Raw genomic sequence first — 19042 nt, 5'->3', positions numbered from 1 at the left:
CATAAAGGCAATTATTGGAAGACCCATGATAGAATGATGTACCAAAAACGGGGATTAGTTGTTATACTGTGGGGTGGGGCTGATGGAGTAAATAGTCTAGGATTGTAAGGATGATTCAGTGTTAAAAAGGCAACAATGTAATTCACTACATTAACATATTAAATGAGAAGAATCATATGGGAGTAGATGTAGGAAAAATTCAGCACCAGTTAAGATATTGGATAGGAATAGGAGGGAACTTAATTTGAAGAAAGGTATTCATCAGAAAATTACAGTGAACATTATGCATTCATGGGAAAACATTAAAAGCATGAAATTTGTGAACAAGATAAAGGATAGCTCTTATCTCCATTATTATTTGTTAATACAGTAAGTAAAGAAACAGAAATGAGATGTACGATTGGAAAGGAGGAGATAAAACTGTCATTTGCTGACAGTATTTTTTTTACTGAGAAAATCCAAGAAAATGAACTGAATAAACTAAATTTTGAAAGGTGGTCAATCAGAAGTGCAATATACAAAAACTACAGTTTTCCTATTATACACTAGCAATGACCAGGTAGCCAATGTGATAGAAAAAAAATCTATTTCACAAACAAAAACCCAAGGAGGAAAAAAAATCCTACTTAAATGTAAAGACATTTGGGGGGAAATTTTAAAATTTTACTAATGCAAATGTCAGTCTTTATCAAATTAATATTTTAAATAAAATCCTAATAAATCTCAACAAGCTTTTTCATAGAATCTTATAAATATCCTAACATTCATAGAAAAGAGCAGCATGTATGACTAAGCAGGACAATTTACTTGTTATTTATTTATTTTAAGCAGGACAGTTTAGAAAGCAAAAACAAAAGAGCGGGAATTGCTCTAATAGATTCAAGATGCTAATAAAGGTATAGTAATATTTAGAAGGTTTTAATGACATAGGAATAGACAAATGGGTTAAAGGAACAGAATAGACTCCAAAAGTGTATCCACACTTACATGGGAATCTAGTGTGATCATAGAGATCAGTGGGAAACAATAAGCTCTTCAGTAATTGATGTTGGGATAATTGATTATCAATATGGAAAAACTACAAATTTTATTCAAGAGAACCTGCAAGAGTACCAACAAACAACCTGTTAGAGTTTAGCAGGGTTTCTAAAGATAAGAGCAATACACAAAAATTGATTGCATTTACATATCAGTAGTAACCTACTAGCAAATATATTTTAAAAATATTACATTCACACTAACAGCAAAAACTAGAAGGTATTTAAGACTATAGCTAATAAAAGGCCTTCCTAGAGAAAATTATAAAGTGGTTTTGAAAAAGGACTCAATGGATATGATCCCAAAAGCACAGCACCAAAAGCAAAAATAGACAAATAGGATTGCATTAAGCTAAAAAACCTATGTGCAATAAAGGAAACAGTCAACAAAATGAAAAGGCAATCTATGGTAGTTATAAATGTAATTATAGTAATAGATTTTGATCGACTGATAATTATGGAGAACGATGAGTGTATACTGATGTAAACAAACACACACATAAGTAAATTGAAGATAGGTGAATATCAGATTATTGACATAGTTTCAAAGTATGTCTTCACAAAATAATAATTACAAGAGGAAAATAGTAACTATAATGGAGAAAAGTGGCAGATACCAGTTTAGTCAAATGATAAAAGTGAATATCATCAGTAATGGGCTAAATTGAAATCATGTACCACCTCTAAGGATGCATTGGAGAAGATCAGAGCATCTCTTCTATATTTTTCCTGTCACAGATACATAACCTGAACTTAATTATGAGTAATATATGATTTAATCAGACAAACCCAATTGAAGGACATTCTATGAAAGTACTGGCCTGTAACCTTTTAAAGTGTCTAGGTCATGAATTTCAAGGAAAGATAGAAACTGTTCCAGCTGAAAGAGACTAAAGATTGCAATTCAGATTACTGAATGCAAAGTGTGGTACTGAGCTAGATCCTTTTCCTATAAATCCATTCCTATTTGGAACAACTAACTTGAATAGATTCTAAAGATTGGATTATAATAACTGTATAATTGTTAATCTCCCAATTTTGATAGTTATATGTGTTTGTACAAGATAAATACCAAAATATTTGTGGACTGTTTGGTATCAGGTCAGCAATTCTCAAGTGGTTTAGGAAAAAGGCTGTACTTGTCCGTGCAACTTTTCTGTAAGTCTGATACTGCCCCATAGGTCATTTAGTGTCTTTCAGGTTTGTTTGGTTTTGTTTTCCTCTGTGTGCTTTGGATTTTTTTTTTTTTTTTTTTTTTTTTTTGGTGGTACGCGGCCCTCTTACTGCTGTGGCCTCTCCCGTTGCGGAGCACAGGCTCCGGACGCGCAGGCTCAGCGGCCATGGCTCACGGGCCCAGCCGCTCCGCGGCATGTGGGATCTTCCTGGACCAGGGCACGAACCTGTGTCGCCTGCATCGGCAGGCGGACTCTCAACCACTGCGCCACCAGGGAAGCCCTGGAATTTTTTTTTTCCTGTGTATTCAAGTTCACTAATCTTTTGTTATAGTTTCCTATCTTCTGTTAAGCATATGCAATGAATTTTTCATTTCAGATACTGTATATTTTAGCTTTAGAAGTTCCATTTGGGTTTTTAAAAAGTAGTTTACATTTTTCTCCACATAATGTTTGTTTTTTTAAGTCCTTTCGTATATTCATAACAGCTGCTTTGACATTCTTGCCTACTCTTTCCATGGTCTCTTTCATTTCTGGATCTGTTTCTATTAATTGTTTCCATTTTCTTTCCTGGTTACAAATCACTTTTTTTTTTTTTGCTTCTTTGCATGTCTAGTAATTTTTTATTTTATATTGGACATTGTGATTATTACATTGTGGTGTCTGGATCTTGTTCTTTAAGCAGTGTTGAATTTTGTTTTGGCAGGTTGTCAAGTTACTTGCAATCAGCTTAATCCCTTTTTGTTTTGTTTTTTTGCCGTGCTGCATGGCACACGGGATCTTAGTTCCCTGACCAGGGATTGAACTCATGTCCCCTGCAGCGGAAGCACAGAGTCCCAACCACTGGACAGCCAGGGAATTCCCAGCTTGATCCTTTCAGTGCTTGTTTTAACAGCTTTGTTAGGGAGCTTCTGGAATAGCTTTTACTTAACTGCTAGTTTAGTTCCAAGACATGACTCTTCTGAGGTCTCTACTAATGCTCTAGGTGTTTACTCTGGCTGGTCGGAGCTTAAATTCCTCTGCACTTTGTGAGCTTTGGGTGTTGTTTAGCTTCCAGCTTGTCTGTGCTTGTACTCTGCTCAGCCTCCTGGAGTTTCAGGGTACATATGTATAACTTAGTATTTAGCCAAAATCTTAAGGGCATATTTTGGGAGCTTTTTGTTTGTATAGCTCCCTTGTGTCTGGTGTTCTTTAATTCCCTTGAACTCCAAACTTTGTCTCTTCAAGTTCAGCGAGACGTGGGCTACCCCTCCTTATACCTCATTCTGGAAAGTACCTTACTGCTTCGCCAGGGATTACAGTCTTGCTGTTCGAAGTCTGAAAATAGTTATTTTGTATGTTTTGTCCAGTTTTCTAATTCTTGATGGAAAAAGGGCAAATCTGGTACTAACTATTCCTTCCTATTTGATGTTTTAGCTGAGTTTAGTTGTATTATTTTCTCACTTAGTACTATGAGCAATCTCAGTGTAGATGGTTGAGCTGATCCAGTGTCAGGGATTGACAGTATGAATGTGATCAAAGGACAGAAGGATCATTGTTGGGAGGGCTGGCAAGAGAATAGTTGAAGTAAAAGCAATAGTTCTCAGAGTATGGTTTGAGGATCCTTTTAGAGGGTCCATAGGAGTTTCCTACTTCCAACTAAATATCCATGTGAAGCTGATTTTTTCTTCATATACATGAACCAAAATAACACAAACAGTAGATTGAATGCAGAAGCAAAGATGAACATCAGCCTCTTAAGTTAAACCAGATATTAAAGAGATTTGTAAAAATAGTGAAACAATGCCAGTCTTCTCACTAAAATTTTTTTTGGTTTGGTATTTGTAAGCATGTAATAGGTTTATTATTTTTTTAATAAGTTAATAAGTAAACAAATAATTGTGAAATTTTCTGTTTTATTTTCTAATACAGTAAATATTGATAAATATAGCCCACAAAAACAGAAGAATTGCTGAAATAAAGCACCATAAAGTGCTGTCTAGGGAAGGAAGTGAAGGCATTAGGAGTGCAATAGACAGTGTAGAAAAAGGAAGGGATTAAGGAATGAGAGGTTTCTGTTCAGTTCCTATTCTCTATTGGATAGGTGTCAATTTCTTTACTTCTCTGCATTCTTGCGTGGACGTGCCTGCAGTTAAAGTCGTAGGATAGTACTCTGTCCCAGCAACTTCTTAGGTTTCTGCTTTATAATACTATGCACTCAGCCCCTGCATAGGGAATCCTGATTTACTGTCTGCCATTTCACCTGGCAATGTCTTTTTCTAGTTTGCTCTCCTTGTCCTAATGAGGAGCTAGATCATCCTTACTTATGTTCTGGCATTAACTTACCCTTCTGTTCTGGTGCCACCAGTTTTACTTAAATTTCCCATTCTTTAAACAAAAATTTTAATTAAAAATTTAAATTTTCTTCAGCTTTATTGACATATAGTTGACAAATAAAATTGTAATATACTTAAAGTGTATATAGTGGTGGTTTGATGTATGTATACATGTGAATGGATTCCCACCATCTAGCTAATTAACATCTCCATCACCTCACATTTTTACCTTTGTGTGTGTATGTGTGAACATTTAAGTTCTACACTCTTAATAAATTTCAATTATATAATACAGTAGTTACCATGTCTTACATTAGATCTTTAGGCCTTATTCATCTTGTAGCTGAAAGTTTGTATCCTTTTTTCAACCTCTCCATATTCCCACCCAACTCCCCCGCTCCCAGACGCAGGCAACTGCTTTTCTACTCTCTGTTTCTATGAGTTTGACTTTTTTTTTAGATTCTACATATAAGTAAGAATATATAGTATTTTTCTCTTTCTGGCTTATTTCACTTAGCATGATGCCCTCAAGTTTCATCCATGTTTTCACAAATGGCAGGATTTCCTTCTTTCTCATGTCTGAATAATATTCTTCTCTCTGTCTCTCTCTATATATACATGTGTATGTTTGTGTGTGTGTGTGTATATATATATATATAAATATATATATTTCCTATGTTTTTTATCCGTTTATCTGTTGAAGGACATTTGGGTTGTTTCCATATCTTGGCTATTGCAAATAATGCTGCAGTGAACGTGGGAGTGCCAGTACCTCTTTGAGATCCTGTTTATTTCCTTTGGCTTATATACCCAAAGTGGGATTGCTAGATCATATGTTAGTTCTATTTTTAAGTTTTTGAGGAACCGCCACAGTGGTTGCATCAGTACATTCTCAACAGCAGTGCACAAGAGGTCCATTTTCTCCACATCCTCACCAGCACTTATGTCTTGTCTTTTTGATGATTGCCATTCCAACAGGTGTGAGGCTCTTTGTGGTTCTGATTTGCATTTTCCTGATTATTAGTGATGTTGAGCACCTTTTCATGTACCTGTTGGCCATTTGTATGTCTTTTTTGGAAAAATGCCTATTCAGTTCCTCTGCCCATTTTAAAATCAGATTTTTTTTTTTGCTATTGAGTTGTATGAATACTTTGTGTATTTTGGACATTAACCCCTATTAGATATATGATTTGCAAATATTTTCTCCCACTCAGTAGTTTACCTTTTCATTTTGTTGATTGTATACATCGCTGTCCAGAAGCTTTTTAGTTTGATGTTAGTCACGCTTGTTTATTTTTGCTTTTGTTGCCTTTGTTTTTGGTGTCATTGAATTTCTCATTCTTAATGGTGTCCTACCTATTATTCTTGTTCAGTTTCTGCTACTTCAAACTCATTCAACCCTTTGTTTTTGTTTTTGTTTTTGCTGTACACGGCCTCTCACTGTTGTGGCCTCTCCCGTTGCAGAGCACAGGCTCCGGACACGCAGGCTCAGCAGCCATGGCTCACGGGCCTAGCCGCTGCACGACATGTGGGCTCCTCCCGGACCGGGGTACAAACCCACGTCCCCTGCATTGGCAGGCGGACTCCCAACCACTGTGCCACCAGGGAAGCCCCCCTTTGCTTTTATTGAATCTACAAAGTTTACCCAAGATAAGCGTGTTCTCTTGTGTCATCACTCCACTCTTTAATTTCTCAGGGACATTGCCCACTCAAATATAGTCTCCATTTTCCAGTGAGAAGATACAACATTTATTGGTTATCAGCCTATATTTTACATTCTTGATGTAAATAGATTTATTTGGGTTGTGGAAATATATATACTCAAAAGGAATAAAATGTTATTCATTGCAGGAAGGTGGAGAGACAAAATGAGAATGAAGGGAAACATCTGACTTACATTTTGCCACTGTCTTTGAAATATCAGATGCATTTATATCAATTAAAAGCACAGAATACATGTCAGAGTAATCATATGTCCTTTTAGATCATCTGTTAATGAAGATGAGTACACAGTTTGTTTAAAGAAAAAATGTATTATATGATTATTTTTAGTCATCTATAAGTTGATAGGTATATTTCAATATAACTTTTAAAGTATTTCTTTTTTTATTTCTTACAGTAATCCTAAATCGGAGAGTCAGAGAGTAAATAAAAAAGTCAACAATGATGCCTCACTTAGAATTCATAATCTATCCATTTTGGTGAGACAGATAAAATTTTATTACCAGGTAAGTGGTTCTTTTTTTAATCTAGTATTTTAATAACTCCTTGCATATTCACATTTTTGTGTTGTTTAGTATTAATGACCTAGTATATACTAAATGCTTGTTATATATCAGATACTGGTCTGTTTGCTGGAGGTTGAGTAGTAATAACACAGTTTATTTCTTACGCAATGTTAAAGATGCAAGCATGCACTTCATAATTATCTAATTTACAGATAATTTTTGTATTTTATGAATTTAAAATTTTTTAAATTTCCTGAGAATTTATATAGTGCAACACTTTGTTAGCCTACTAGAATTTTGCCTTTGAACAATATACTTCTTATTCCTTTTTTTAACTTAAATTGGATGCATATTTCAGAGTTTGAACATGAGCATTTTTTTAAAATTTTTTATTTTATTTTATTTTTGGCTGTGTTGGGTCTTTGTTGCTGTGCACAGGCTTTCTCTAGTTGCAAGGAGCGGGGGCATCTCTTCATTGTGGTGTACGGGCTTCCATTGCAGTGGCTTCTGTTGTTGCAGAGTACGGGCTCTAGGCGTGTGGGCTTCAGTAGTTGCAGCACGCAGGCTCAGTAGTTGTGGCGTGCGGGCTCTAGGGCGTGCAGGCTTCAGTAGTTGTGGCGCACGGGCTCAGTAGTTGTGGCGCTGGGCTTAGTTGTCTGTGGCGTGTGGAATGTTCCCAGACCAGGGCTTGAACCTGTGTCACCTGCATTGGCAGGTGGATTCTTGTTTTTTTTTTTTTTTGAGGTACGTGGGCCTCTCACTGTTGTGGCCTCTCCCATTGTGGAGCACAGGCTCCGGACGCGCATGCTCAGTGGCCATGGCTCACGGGCCCAGCCGCTCCGTGGCATGTGGGATCTTCCTGGACCGGGGCATGAACCTGTGTCCCCTGCATCAGCAGGCGGACTCTCAACCACTGCGCCACCAGGGAAGCCCTTAAGCTGTTCTTATTTTGTATTTTAGTTCTGTTTTTAAACCCCATAAATTAAATATTGAAAGTACTGTTAAATAAATCAAATCAGTGTTCTTTTAGATCAAGCTACATGTTTTCCTTTTTTTCCTCCTCATGGTTTTCTTTTGTTATCTCAGACCTGCCTTTGGTATTATTTTCTTACCGAAGTCATCTTTTGATTGTTTGTTTAGAGAAGGTTTGTTGATAGTAAAGTTTATCAATGTCTGTCTGAAAATGCCTTTATTTCACCCTTGTTCTTGAAAGGTAATTTTATTGGGTATGTAGTTTTAGGTTAACAATTACTTTTCTCTCAGTGTTTTGCAGATTTTTACCTTCTCTCCCTGGAGTCCTTTTTGTTTTGAAGAAGCCAGCTATCAGTCAAATATTTGTTCTTAGGTTAAACTGTCTTTTTCTCTCTCCTGGCTGCTACTACTGTCTCTTCTAATATTGCTTCTTTTGTATTAATCTGATATTCCTCAGATATTTTTATTATGTGTATATTAGACTTTCCTACTCTATCCTCCATGCTTATTAAACTTTCTTTTACATTAAAGTTTACAGTCTTGTGCTACATCCTGAGTATTTTTTTTCAAGACTATCTCTGCGGTTTGATAATTTGCCCCTCATATCTTCTGTTTAACCCACTGATTAAGTTTTGCCTCTTAGTAATCATGGCTTTCATTTGTAGAAGTTCTGTTTGGTTCTTTTTCATCGGCCTTTTCATTTTGTTTATTAATCATTCTTTTAAAATTTTTTCCTTCCTTTATCTCTTCAGAAATTTTTAAAATGTCTATTTTTTATTTTATGTTGGATAATTACAAAATCTGAAATCAGATCTATGGGGATCTGAATCTGCCCTTTGTTTTCTGCTTGCTGTTTCTCGTGGTGGTAGCTGTTGTGGCAGTGTGTGTGTGTGTGTGTGTGTGTGTGTGTGTGTGTGTGTGTGTATGTGTGTTAATTGTGAGCTCATTTTGTGGGGGGAAGTTTATCTGTGGGAAAATACTTCTGGGTCTGAGCCAAGGATGCATTGCTTCAGAGAGGATTTGTTTCCTTTTGTGTAGCCAAGCCTGAAACACTTTTCATTTAATTTATTTTAAGCAGCTTTATATTATTGTAGAAGCATACTTGTATGCTGTATATAGAAAACTAGAAAAAATGAGAAAATACAAACATAATTTCAGGGCCTGGAGATTACCATTATTAGCACCTGAATATATGTACTTCTGGATCTCTTTTTCTGCATTTGTGTGTTGGTAAATTATGTATTTATGTGTTTACGTATGTATTTTTTAACTGGGACCACATTATCGCAGATTCTTAGGGAAACAACCCTCCTCAATCTCAAGCAAAGGCCAAGAAGAACTGCTTCTTCTGTGTCTTATTTGCAGGGTTCAGTTTTTAATTTTGTTTTATCTTTTGACAGTTACCTTTTTATTTTCTTTTGAGCTAAGTCAATAAATTTTAAAAGATTTTTAAAAAGCTATCCAGCATTTTTGAACTCCTTCCTTCCTTTCTTTCTAATATTTAGTATTCCTCATTGCCAGAAATAAAAGTCTGTGCTAGGTTTTTTTTAAACTTAAAAAGTTTTTTTTCCTGTATTCCTTCTCTCATTTTCCTCTCTTTGATTTGAGTGAGTTAGGTTCTATGTTATATCTGTTTTGTCTTTTATTCTTATTTTGTGTCAGTATTTCTAGATACATTAAACAAAAGACTAGATAAAGGGGTGCAGTGACTCATTCTGACAATCTTCATCAATCTTGCCCTTATTGGAATGTTGTTAGATCTTTGGTTTCACACTATCTTTAGGGAGATGCAAGTTTTTCTTGAAAATTTTGTGAGACTCCTTGGGAAAGAAGACATAAAAGGCAAGGGGATTTCTTTATCAGAATCTTAAATCATTTGTCAGTGCAACCTAATTCTGTGTTGTCTACTATTGCTTTTTTTTTAACAACTTTATTCAGATATAATTCACGTACTGTATAGCCCATTTAAAGTGTCCTATTCAGTGGTTTTTAGTATATATACAGAGTTATACAACCATCTACACCACCAATTTTGGAACATTTTTATCACCCCAAAAAGAAACCCTGTATCTGTTAGCAGTCACTCCCCATTTCCCCGAACCCTGCATACACACTCATCACCACCACCACCACCCCAACCTTAGGCATCTGCTAATCTGTTTTCTGTCTCTATAGACTTGCTTATTGTAGACATTTCATAAAAGTGCAATTGTACAGTATGTGGTCTTTTGTTACTGGCTTCTTTCATTTAGCATAATGATTTCAAGGTTCATCAATGTTGTAGCATGTAGTAATGTTTCATTCTTTTTTATTAAACTACTGTTTTCTTGTTCTTTGTCTTCCTCCTGCCCAAGCTAGGTATTGAAATTGTCTTTGTATTGATCATATTAATTTAATGAAGTTATAGTCGCAGAGATATTTGCGGATGAGGGAATTGTAAAATCCATCAGTTCAATGGTTTAGATAAGAGGTTCTTAGTGGAGGGTGATTTTATCACCTGGGGGACATTTAGCAATGACTAGAGACATTTTTGGTTGTTGTACCTAAGAGTACTACTGGCATTAGTGGATAGAAGCCAGGAATGTGGCTAAGCATCTTGCAATGCACAGGACATTTCCCCGTGATTAAGAATTATCCAGCCCAAACAAACATGTGCCTTTCAAATCCAAAACATTATATCACATTGAATTATAGTTCTCTCAGTAGATGTGCTTAACTTTTATGTCACAGGGACAAAGTGGTATAAAAATCTATCTTAAATTCTGGAGTCCAGATATTTAAAATATTTGCATATTTGTCTTTAATATGACATATATGAAATATTTAATAATGAAATATTTAATAATTTAATGATATAATAATCAAAATGTATTTTATATAGTGTATTTAAATCCTGGCTCTCTGTTATGTAGCAGTTGTATAAATGGTACAAATTACTTCCTTGAGCTTTAACGTATTCATCTATAAAATAAAGATAATAATACTTAGCTGGCAGCTGAGCATTACATAAATTAATAGAGATGAACGTCTTGCAGTGTTTCCTGAGCCAGACACAGTTTTAGGTGCTGGGGATGTGGTTGTAAGTGGCAAACATAACAAATAAGATTCCTGTCCTCACAGAGAAGGAGAAACTGGCTAAGCTGACCAAGAAGGAGATACAGGAGGGAAACTAGACAAGCCGTGGTATCACGAAAGCCTACAAAATAAAGTGCTTCTAAAAAGAGGGAATGTCAAAAACATACTTGAGGGAATTGATTGCAAAGGGGCACAGGGAAGCTTTTTGAAATAATGAAAATGTTGACATCATTACTGAAATGGTGGTTTCAAAACTGTGTACATTTGTCAAAACTCATTAAATTGTACACATAAAATTGGTGATTTTTATTGCATGTACATTACACCTCAATAAGTCTGATTTCTAGAAAATGTATATGTCATTGACAACAATTTTTTAAAAAGGGCAAAGGAGCTGTTCTAGATGAAGGGAGACTAAAGAGGTGTAACAAGTGGAGACAGTGTATCTTTGGTTGGATTCTGAATCTCTCCCCCCAAAAGCTATAAAGAATATTTTGATGGAAAATGTGGAAATATGAATGTGGATTATATATTAAAATGTATTGTATCAATGTTAAAAATAAATTATCTAGCCCAAAATGTTAGTTGTGCTAAAATTGAGAAGCCCAAATGTTAATAGTGCCAAGATGATATTATTATTAATGATTTGATTTGTCTTGACTGTCACCATTTTTTAGACACACCTGTAAATATTTCATTAACATTTGCAGGATGACCACTTACACCCTTTTCTTTTAATTAATCTAAGTTTGAATATCAGTGAACTGTTGTAACTTAGAGCTAGAAGTGATTGAGTATCTTAACATTTTGTCAACGTAGTTTCAGATACTTAAAATATTACTGAGTGTTGAAATTCCGCTTGTACCACTGAACCAGTTTACCAAACCCTCTCTACCCGCTCCCTTTCATGCTTCATAGTCTTCCATAAAATCTTTCTAAGGCACTTCTAGGGTATCTTCAGAAATAGGTCATCCATCTTATTTACATGATTAATTGACTTACTAAAATGATTTTTTATTTTCATGTGTAAAACCAAGATAGACATGACCCAGTTTAATATATTGACAGATTTCAAATTAAAGGCCGAATCACTGCAGTTATTGTCATCTGTTAAATTACCTGACTGTTGGGAAAACCAAAAATTTCCCTGAAAATCTTTCTCAAACAATCAAAAGTATTTTGTTGTATCTCATACGCCCCTCAGAAAAAGTATTTGAGGTAAAATATTTTGTACATTTTGATTGTCTGACTCGCAGAAGGAGTAAGTTTGGGTAGGTTAAAATTCACAAATGTATGATGTCTCCAGGTTTGTTTGTTTTTTAATGTGTTGTTAAGCATCAAGATCATCTTGCAAAAATGATTCTTAGGGAGGAAGAAAATTGACAGAATACCCTGAGATGATTGTTAGTGGGGGGAATTATTTCAGTGAATCTTTTCAGTGATGATAAGTTAATTTAAGTGTTAGTATTTTTCCCTTTTTTATTTTAATGATGTGGAATATGTAAAAGCTCAGTAAAAATTACAATTTCAGATTGCCCTTCTTTTCTGCTGCCTTTCATTGAATGCCAAGGCATTGAAGCTATAGTGATAAACAGGACAGGCTGTAGCCCTGTTCTCTAGTAGAGGGATAATAGACAAGTAAATAACTAAATCAAATAATTTTGATTGTGATAAATAAGGACAGTGAATGTGAGAGGTCTTGAGAGCAGTAACTGGTAACTTTAGATTATCAGAAAGATTGTTGAACACTTCATTACGTTTAAGTGACAATTCAGACCTTTTCAAATAATTGCTTGATACATAGCAAGCATCTCTTTTTGTCTTGCAAATAAATATTTAAAAATTTTCAAGTCAGAAAATAAGTAAATTATAGCTGTTATGGAAAATTACCTTGGTGCTTTGATTTTTTTTTTAAGTTATTTTTATTCCTGTGGATGAAGGCAAGAAGGTGAATTTGATTATCAGAGACACAGTCTACAAGTAAAAATCTTAGTCCACTTTTAGAATTCTGTCAGCAGCCGTTGTTTGGTATGACTGCACAAGCTGCAGTTTAAATAAATACTAAAAGAAGCAAGGTGGTTCTTCAGCCACCATTAAAATAATGAACTGAATCATTTGAGGCCTAAAAGACAAGAACACTTTACAATTAATAAATTTATTAGGAAGTTTTTGCATGTTTGACGTCACTAATAGTAAAAGTAAAAATTAGGTCTAGTACCATTAATTTAGTTGCCAGAGAAAGCAGGTACTTTTTAAGGTTTTTCTTTAACATCTGTTATAATAAGCAACATTTGGAGTATTTTTGATACTTTGGTCAAATTTTCTTTTCTTTTAACATCATTCATTTAATTTTTTTCTACATGCTACTAAAATATAATAAAATAGTCTTAATTCTTTTCACTAGTGACACGGATAAAATGCTAAATACAAATAGTATGATAAATGTAATTATGTTTGAGTTTTTAAAACAGATTTAGAGTCCCAAAGGAGAGACTGTCATTCCAGTATATTCTAGAAATCTTTGAAGCCCATATTTAGTACCTTAGAAATGTATAGTTTTAGTTTTAGTATTTTGTTCAATGTGATTCAAAAAGGGAAATGAGCCCAGACCTTTCCCAGAAGTATTGTTTAAGTTCTTACTGTGAAGGAAGTGTTATGGGTAACTTGTAGGAAGAAGGAGAAACCTGGTTTAAGTTGTCTTTGAATAGTCTCTAGGGTCTGTCTGGCACAAACTTGAAATAGTCTTTCTTAAGTGCTTTAGCAACATGAATTTCAATTCACAGAAACTTGTGTATCAGTTTTAAAAGTTTCTAAACTAAAACTAAAAAAATAGTTAATATACCATTTTTATAGAAAAGTTATACAAAGCCAATTAAAAATAATAGGAATGAAATGACTTGTATCTTTCAAAGCACTTCTGTTATTTTCCTATTAAGATAATCTCTGCCATTCTTTCTTGTTCTGTCTTTATTTTTATTAATTATTGATGTTCTGCAAATTTTTCTGGACTGTCTTCATACCAGGATAGATTTTCTACCAATTCAGTGAAGCTTTGCTTTAGTGGTCTTGAAAATTCTCAAATTCTCTATATTTGAATATTTGCATATCTTTCAAAACTTGCATCCTTCTCCTTATCTCCACCTCTTGTTCCCTGGTTTCATTTTATTGTTAGCCCTTATCACCAAAAACATTTACTTATTTTCTTTCTACCCCTTCAAAAATGTAAATTCCATGGGAGCAAGGATTTTTGTTTCTTCATTGCTTTATTTCCAGTATCTAGAATAATGTCTGACAGATAATAAACATGCAATAAATATTTGTTGAATGAGTGGCTGTCCTGATTTTCTCAAAACTTTCTCCACTTTCTATTGTATTGCTAAAACTCTTTCTTTTTCTATACTTTTTTTTTTTTTTTTTTTTTTTTTGCGGTACGTGGGCCTCTCACTGTTGTGGCCTCTCCGGTTGTGGAGCACAGGCTCCGGACGCAAAGGCTCAGTGGCCATGGCTCATGGACCCAGCCGCTCCGCGGCATGTGGGATCTTCCTGGACCCGGGCACGAACCCGTGTCCCCTGCATCGGCAGGCGGACTCTCAACCACTGCACCACCAGGGAAGCCCTATACATTTTTAAATAGGTTTCTCATCACTTTACTAACAAATTGAAGTCTCTTCACTTATTCATTTACATATGTTATCATTCTTAACCCATTAATTAACAACAAATTAATTGTTGCTCCTGCTTAACAAAGTAGTATTTATCTTGGACTAAGTTATGTATTGTTTTTCCATTTCTTAGCACCTTAATAATGAACATCTTTAGAGCTAGGTGAAGTCTGGGAAGTCCCAGGATGTTTTAGTAGAGCTTTAACAATAACAATCAGTTTTTCTAACCTCTGATTTCTTTTATGTCTTGTGTATTTTTTAATGTTACTTGTAAGATTGGAATTGGGAAATAGGAATTTTTACAAAAATGTAGCTAGAATTCTCTGAAGAACCCAAAGAACCAAATAGAGGTTTTAGAATAATTTGGGTTTTTAAAATTTGTATAATTTTTAGCTGCCTTACCTAATATTAGCACTTTCAGACATAACAAAATCAGTACTTGGAAATAAAGTAAAAGGTAGATTTTTTTTTCATTAACTCTAATATTTAATAACCATCATTTGGGCTTCCCTGGTGGTGCAATGGTTAAGAATCTGCCTGCCAATGCAGGGGACACGGGTTCGATCCCTGGTACGGGAAGATCCCACATGCTGCGGGGCAGCTAAGCCCATGCGCCACAACGACTGAGCCTGTGCTCTAGAGCCCGCGAGCCACAACTACTGAGTCTGCATGCCACAACTACTGAAGCTGGCACGCCTAGAGCCTGTGCTCTGCAACAAGAGAAGCCTCCACGATGAGAAGCCCGTGCACCGCAATGAAGAGTAGCCCCTGCTTGCTGCAACTAGAGAAAGCCCGCGCGTAGCAATGAAGACCCAACACAGCCAAAAATAAAAAAATAAATTTGTTAAAAAATAATAACCACCATTTAAAAAAACTTTACACTTTTGTTTCACTTCTTACCCTTCTCAGCAAAAGTCACACACATAGTAAGTCAAGGAGCTGAAATTTAAGCCTAAGTTTTCTGACTTGACTCTACCATAGTACTCTATACTAGGCATTCACATTCCACCATACTAGAGTACATCTTTAGATACACAGAGGTACGTTTGAATTTGCTTCATCCAAATATAATCAAACGTGATAGTGTACAGGTTAAGCAAACTGTATTAACACAGGAGGTCACTGATGGTACCATATGATGAAAGAATATATGAGATTGCTTTTATCTTTGTGGAGAGACTAAGATAGCATTAGAGAATGAGGTATTAGAATAGGCAGGAAGTGGGGAGCCACCTGAGGAAGAGGATGTAAGAAAGAGGTGGTGAACCATATTAAAGATTAGTACCTATTTGGACAATTTCCTTATAACTCTGCCAACATAGAATGTTACATGGTACATCAATAAAATAGATTGTCTTGACTTAGATTATCTCCACTAAAAAGGATATAAACAAAACAATGATTGCTTTTTTTTTTTTTTTTTTTTTTTTTGCGGTACGCGGGCCTCTCACTGTTGTGGCCTCTCCCGTTGTGGAGCACAGGCTCCGGACGCGCAGGCTCAGCAGCCATGGCTCACGGGCCCAGCCGCTCCACGGCATGGGGGATCTTCCCGGACCGGGGCACGAACCCATGTCTCCTGCATCAGCAGGTGGACTCTCAACCACTGCGCCACCAGGGAAGCCCAATGATTGCTTTTTTTAATGCATCTCTCTTATTTATGCTTTCTTTTAAATATGTACAAATATAGTCCTGAAAATTTTGCTTTAGGGCAAGGAAACTAAAAATTGCAATTAATTTGAAATTTATTTCTTTAAGTCCATTTAGCTGTTACATACTTGGCTATAGAATATTTTATCTTGGCATAACTTGCTTTTAACTGGAAAACTCATTTATTAAATATCCAAACTCAGTATCAATCCTTGGAATAAGTGATTTTAGCAATTTTTGACACTTACTATTCTCAACTGTATTTACTAATGTGATGCACATACTGAATATGTAGTTTTCTCTAAATGTGTGCATATTTTTGGTGTTAGTTTTTTTAAGACTAGTAAATATAACACTGAAGAAATTTTTTGAAACTTTCTAATACATATCTGAAAGAAATTACAGATAAAAGATCAATTCTACCTAGCCTCTGGTGTCATGTCACACTCTGGCTATAGGAAACCACTTTTGAGGATCTAGAATCACACATCTTTAAAAAAGTAATAAAGGTTAACTTTTCATGGTTATTTGCTTCCTCATCATAGTGTTAAGGAAAGAATGATTCAGAAGGAATTGAATACTTAACAAAAAATTATTCCTCAGCAACTAGTTATGTCTGAATGTGTAGTGAAAGCCAAATTGTAAAGACACTCACAGTTATTTCATAATCTTGCAAAGATTCAGTATTATCACATTAAACTAATCAATCCTGTAGTCTAATTCATCCCAGACCCTTTGTAGCATGTCATTGTTAGTAGTTATAGTGATATACATGATGTGTTCTCTCATTTCCTCAAAGAAGAGGTAGTATAAACAGAAGATGCATACTTAGTGTATAACCAAAATGAATAATTTGGAGGCATTCAATTTTCTGAATCATCCTGTACCATCAGAATTTGTATATATTCTTGTCACAAAAAGTTTGACAGAAGTCAAAGGAAGTAAAACATGAATTGTAGATAGGAGAGAAATAACGAGTCACTGAGGAAGAGCTCACTTTCATGAAATACTCGTAAGATAGGATTTTTAATGAACTAACTAGCTTTCTTAATTTTACTATCAGTTGATTTTTTAGTTCTCTCAGAGAGAAGTAACAAAAAAAACTCAAGATACACACACTTGATCTTTTAATTGAGGAAAGTTGTTTAATTATCTAATACCTAAAATTCAGATTTCCAAATAATAGGTATTAGACCAGTTCAACTTGGACACTTATTTGATGGACATTTGATATGTTTATTAACTTAAGCCTATCTGATAATTATAATTTTAGTTATTTAATTCATTAACTTATAGTTACAAAAGATTTAAGACTTTTTAGACATCTTTTTTTTCACATTTTTTAAGCTTTTTAATTGCAGTATACCTCTGTAGGTAAAGTATGCCTACAGAGATGTGCACGAATCATAAGTTACAGCTTGTTGAGTAATAATCCTGTCAGCATTACCCATATAACAACCTTTGGGTATCTTTTTATAGGAGACTTTGCAGCAGTTGATTATGATGTCTTTGCCAAATGTCTTAATCATTGGCAAAAATCCCTTTTCTGGTAAGTATTAAAATTAGCATAATGTGATAATAAAGTCTTATCTTTGTGTAGTATTATGATGCTTACCAAGATCTTGCTAATTTCCATTAACTCACTAGGTTTTTTGTGAGTCTATAGGGAAAGTTGGAGGTGATATTCCATTTTATATAGAGAAAGTAAACAGAATGTTTGTAAGTCGTAGATGGGATCAGACATACATTTTACATTAAGTCCAGTGTTTTTTTTTTTACTCTACCAAGTCGATACTTTTCTGTGATGATTTTTAGTGTCTTATAAACAAGTATAGAAGATAAGTACAGCAGTTATAAGCTTAAAAGAACATAACCTTAGAAAAGAAGTGATTTTGAAATAATTTCTAGGTTTTATAGCTACTATCTACCATTGCCAAAGTTGTTTGAATCTGAGGTTTTACTGATTGATATGTTGTAATTTATATTAAACTACTTTTGAGTGGAAAAAAGATGAGAAGCAGTTTCTTAGATAATTTAAATTATTTTCTTCAAAGTTTCTGCCCTTTACCAGATTTTAAGTGCGACATGTTCAGGGTTTTAATTTTTGAACAGTTGGGGAAATTAGCAGCTACCTAACAGTTTCAACAAAGGACTTATTCTTACAGGCATGTAACCCAAATCAAGTATATCTTCTCCAATTCCCAGTCTCACCCTCAGTCAAAACAAACAAAAATAAAACCAAAATAAAAACGAAATCCAAGCAGCTGTTTTCATTGAGCAAACTACAAATTAGATGGGGTGAATTAGGAGTTTAGATACTCTTTCGAGATATTCTGGAATATTTTAATATACAAATAAAAAATGTAAAAAACATTTTGTATGTAGAATGGAATTGTTTTCAATTCCACATGCATTTAATAATTACTTACCAAGTTAGAGGGACCAGGAATATAAAGAAAATGGTTTATGCTCTGGAGGGTCTTGTGTTGTGGTGAGAGATACACAGATTACTGGGAAATCATGTAATAATTAGTGCAAAGTAGAGAGATGTAAGAATGTTAAGGCTTATAAAATATGGAGCCATTGATTATTCTTAAAGTTGGTAGATTAGTGAGGGTTGGAGACCATTGGTGGTTGGGTCAGGGAAGACAACACAGAGATGTTAGAGCTGTGCCTAGGATTGTGATTAGATTAGTAAGTAGTTCATTAGAGGGACGAAGGGTAGGGAAGAAAGACAGGCAGAGGGAGTAACAGAAGTTAAGGCAGTGGTGTGTGTATATATGTATGTATATTTGGGGAAGCGTGATTAGTGTGGCTAAGAAGGTAGGTTGTTTCATGGAGAGTAGGAGGAAATGTTTGAGAAGACAGATTGGCCTGATGGTGAAATTCTGGCCAGAGAAGTGACTTTTTTTTTGTCAGCTGAATGTTTTAAGA

The 19042-nt window shown here is 34.8% G+C and overlaps 1 protein-coding gene across 3 annotated transcripts in view; it reads left to right on the top strand.

Annotated features, from left to right (window-relative positions):
* The window catches only part of CCDC88A (coiled-coil domain containing 88A), a gene marked incomplete at its 3' end in the record, with an annotated part of 125703 nt that overhangs the window by 23581 nt on the left and 83080 nt on the right, over positions 1–19042 (top strand). For all 3 annotated transcript variants that reach the window (XM_082671953.1, XM_082671952.1, XM_082671951.1), the window contains exons 3-4: positions 6644–6752; positions 17588–17657. In XM_082671953.1, coding sequence (XP_082528079.1) covers positions 6644–6752; positions 17588–17657 — 179 coding nt within the window. The remainder of the gene's footprint in view (positions 1–6643; positions 6753–17587; positions 17658–19042) is intronic.

Source organism: Grampus griseus (genome assembly GCF_964374135.1).
Source record: "Grampus griseus genome assembly, chromosome: 15".
NCBI classification, from domain to species: domain Eukaryota; kingdom Metazoa; phylum Chordata; class Mammalia; order Artiodactyla; family Delphinidae; genus Grampus; species Grampus griseus.
The sequence above is the reverse complement of the archived record's forward strand: the minus strand, read 5'-3'. Positions and strand labels throughout refer to the sequence as shown.